The sequence below is a fragment of the Bison bison genome, unplaced genomic scaffold (genome assembly GCF_000754665.1).
Source record: "Bison bison bison isolate TAMUID 2011002044 unplaced genomic scaffold, Bison_UMD1.0 scf7180017864482, whole genome shotgun sequence".
NCBI lineage: Eukaryota > Metazoa > Chordata > Mammalia > Artiodactyla > Bovidae > Bison > Bison bison.
Window position 1 is genome coordinate 7494308 of NW_011495042.1, and position 2872 is coordinate 7497179.

The following is a 2872-nucleotide window of genomic DNA, read 5'->3' on the forward strand; positions in this document are numbered from 1 at the left end:
GCACTGCTGGCTGGTCTCTCCAGCTGCGGGAGCGGGTACGTGCTCCCGCGAGGACGTCCAGGATCGGGCATACTGGGGCCGGGCCCCCACGGTCATCCTGGGAGCACAAGGGGGGCCCTCTATGCAGTGATGGGCCTGGGACGTGGGAGGCTGACCTGATTCATATCCAGGCTGGGTCCCTTCCCTGCTGTTTCACGCTCGGTCCCCAGATCCATTGGTCGAGCCGATGGCCCTGGGCAAGTGTCAGGGAGAAATGAGCTGAGCGAGGGCACACTTCCTGGTGGCTTAATTCCCCCTGATCCTCACTCCAGTGACCACGGGTCCCCGGACCTGCCCCACAGCTCGAGTGTGACCCCCTCCACGTGTCAGACCCTTTCCTAACCCACTGCTCTCAACACTTAAGCCCGCCCCCCACCCCGGTCAAGTCACCTGACTTCTGAGCCTTAGGCTTCCTGTCTCTAAGATGGGACACTAACACTTGCCTGGCAGAGGATTTGTGAGGATTCACCATTGAGGGTATAAAATGCCCCCATGGGGCCTGATCCTGGCAGGCACTCCATGGGAGTTGGGTTGGGGGGCAGCGCTGACTCTTTTATTATAAAGTTCTGCTGATTTTCTTGGGTCACTGTATCACCAACCCGTTAAGTCAACAAGCATATGAAGCACATATGACATGCCAGGCAAATTTGAGGGCCCCTGGCAAACAGCACTAACCAAGGTAGCTTCCCCCAACACTCCCCGCCCAGGAGCCTCTGTTCTCCTGAGTGGTGACAAGCGTGAGGACGAGGACGGGGCAGGACATGCTAGGAGGGCCACTGAGAAGGTGCTGTTTGAGCAGAGATCTGAAGGAAATGAGGGGAAAGCCTTTCGGGCAGAGGGAACAGCTGGTGCAAAGGCCCTGGGGCACATGGGAGGGGCCTGGAGGAGGCTGCTGTGGTTGGAGCAGAAAGAGCGAAGGTGAGTGGGAAGGAGCTCAGGGAGGTAACGGGCAGACTGGGCGAGGCCTCTGGCTTTTGCTCTGATGACATGGGGAACCGGGGAAGGGTGTGGGCAGGGGGTGCCATGGTCCCACCTAGCTTTCAGGGGAGACAGATTCGGTAATAACGCATTCCCGCCACCTGCAGGCTGGAACAGACTTTGGAAAGCAGCCCCCCCTGTGCCAGTACTCTCCTTCACTGCAGGTGCGATGACCAGACGGCCAAGAAGCTCATGACTTACTGCAGCCACTTGGGCGGTGCCAACCATGCCCACGCCCTGGGGGAGCTGGAGACCTGTGTTGCCATGCTGGTGGAGCAGCTGGGGTCCCGGGGCTGTGGTGCAAAGACTCTGAGGACGCCTGAGGAGGAGGTCAGCAGAGCCCAAGAGGCTGGGAGCCAGACCAGTGGCTAGTCTCTTACGGGTGGAAGGACTGTGAGCTATCTCAGCCAAGTCCTGTGCCCCCTTCACAGATGGGTAAACCAAGGCTCTGAGAGGAAATGATTTAGATCTAATGAAAAATATTTTGGCTGCACATTAAAGGATCCATCTCAGATCAGCCCAAGGGAAAAAACCAGGAATTTATTACCAGATAGAACTGGGAGCATGGTTTCAAAAGAACAGCTAAGATGAGCTTCAGGCACCGCTGGATCCAGGGACTCAGATTCTATTACCCCCATCCGTCTGCTCCGTTCTTTTCGTGGGTGCTGGCCTCACCTCCCCCTGCTATAGAGGGACTTTCTCTGTGTGGTAGGGTGAGGGAGAGCAGGGCCCCAGGCAGCTCTAGGCTCTCATCAGCCTACTTAAAACCCCCAGAGGAACAATAAGAGCCCCGTACAGTAAATCTCAGGGAAGAACGCCAATGGTCGGCCTCAGTCATGTGCCCATACCTGGACCAGTCCTCTGTGGTAGGTGGGCAGGGCCCCGTGATTGGCAGCTCCATCAAAGCCAGATGAAATGGAAGAGAGACGCCTCCCCCAAGGAGAACTGGCTGCGGAGGGGAGGAGGGTGGGGAGCTCAGTTCCTGAGACCCTCAGGCTGCGCTCCCAAGTCCACAGGCCCTGCACTCTGTCTACTGCCCAAGGACGCCACACCTTCAGCTGCTTCTCTTTCCCTCCATCGCTGTCAGGAGCAGGGGCTGCCTCATCCCCCCCATCCCTGCTTTAGAAGGCAGGTGTCCACGTGGCATTCTGCAACTCGCCACCCTCTCCCCCTGGTATTCTGCAGGGAGCAGCAGTGTCCATGCCGCCTGGCCAGGGCTGGACTGGCGACCGAGGCCGGGCCAGTCGGGCCCCTCTCCTGGGGTTCCTGTCTCGAGGGAGGTGGGGAATGGCTGGAGAGTGTTCTCAGCTGCAGCCCCCAGACAGGAGTCTCCAGCTGCTTCTCCTGCCTCATCCTCCATGCCCCCAGCCCTCAACATCCTCCAGCCATCGACCCATTCTGGGGACAAGCCACTAGCCTGGCAGTGAATTCCTCCTCAGCTCAAGCTGGCCAGACTAGCTTGCTGCTTGCAACCAAAACACTTTAGAAAGGACAAGCAGATGAATGGAGAAGAGAAGGAAGGATGGAGTCCTTCCGCCAAAAAGGAAGCATGCATGTCCTTACATCAGCCTGGCTGGCTGAGAGGCCTTGGGCCAGGCGTGCAGCTTCTCTGGGCCTCCACGCCCTCCCTGGGGAGACAGGGCGGTTCTGTCTGTAGGCCCAGGGGCCAGCGGAGATGACCCCTGTGGGAGGGCCAGGGCAGGCTGTGGACCCTGCCTGGGGGTGGTGCTGTGTGCATGGGGCCGAGGGTGGCAGGGCGGCTGCTGAGCCCCTGGTGTCCCCCAGGCAGAGCTGCAGCGGAAGGTGGGTGAGAACGAGAGGCTGCGGCAGGAGCTGCAGATGGTGGAGACGGAGA

The 2872-nt window shown here is 59.4% G+C and overlaps 1 protein-coding gene across 1 annotated transcript in view; it reads left to right on the forward strand.

Moving 5' to 3' along the window:
• Window positions 1-2872, forward strand: part of EFCC1 (EF-hand and coiled-coil domain containing 1) — a 26873-nt gene that overhangs the window by 19467 nt on the left and 4534 nt on the right. The window contains exons 4-7 of the mRNA XM_010862532.1: window positions 24-126; window positions 664-957; window positions 1125-1347; window positions 2803-2872. Coding sequence (XP_010860834.1) covers window positions 24-126; window positions 664-957; window positions 1125-1347; window positions 2803-2872 — 690 coding nt within the window. The remainder of the gene's footprint in view (window positions 1-23; window positions 127-663; window positions 958-1124; window positions 1348-2802) is intronic.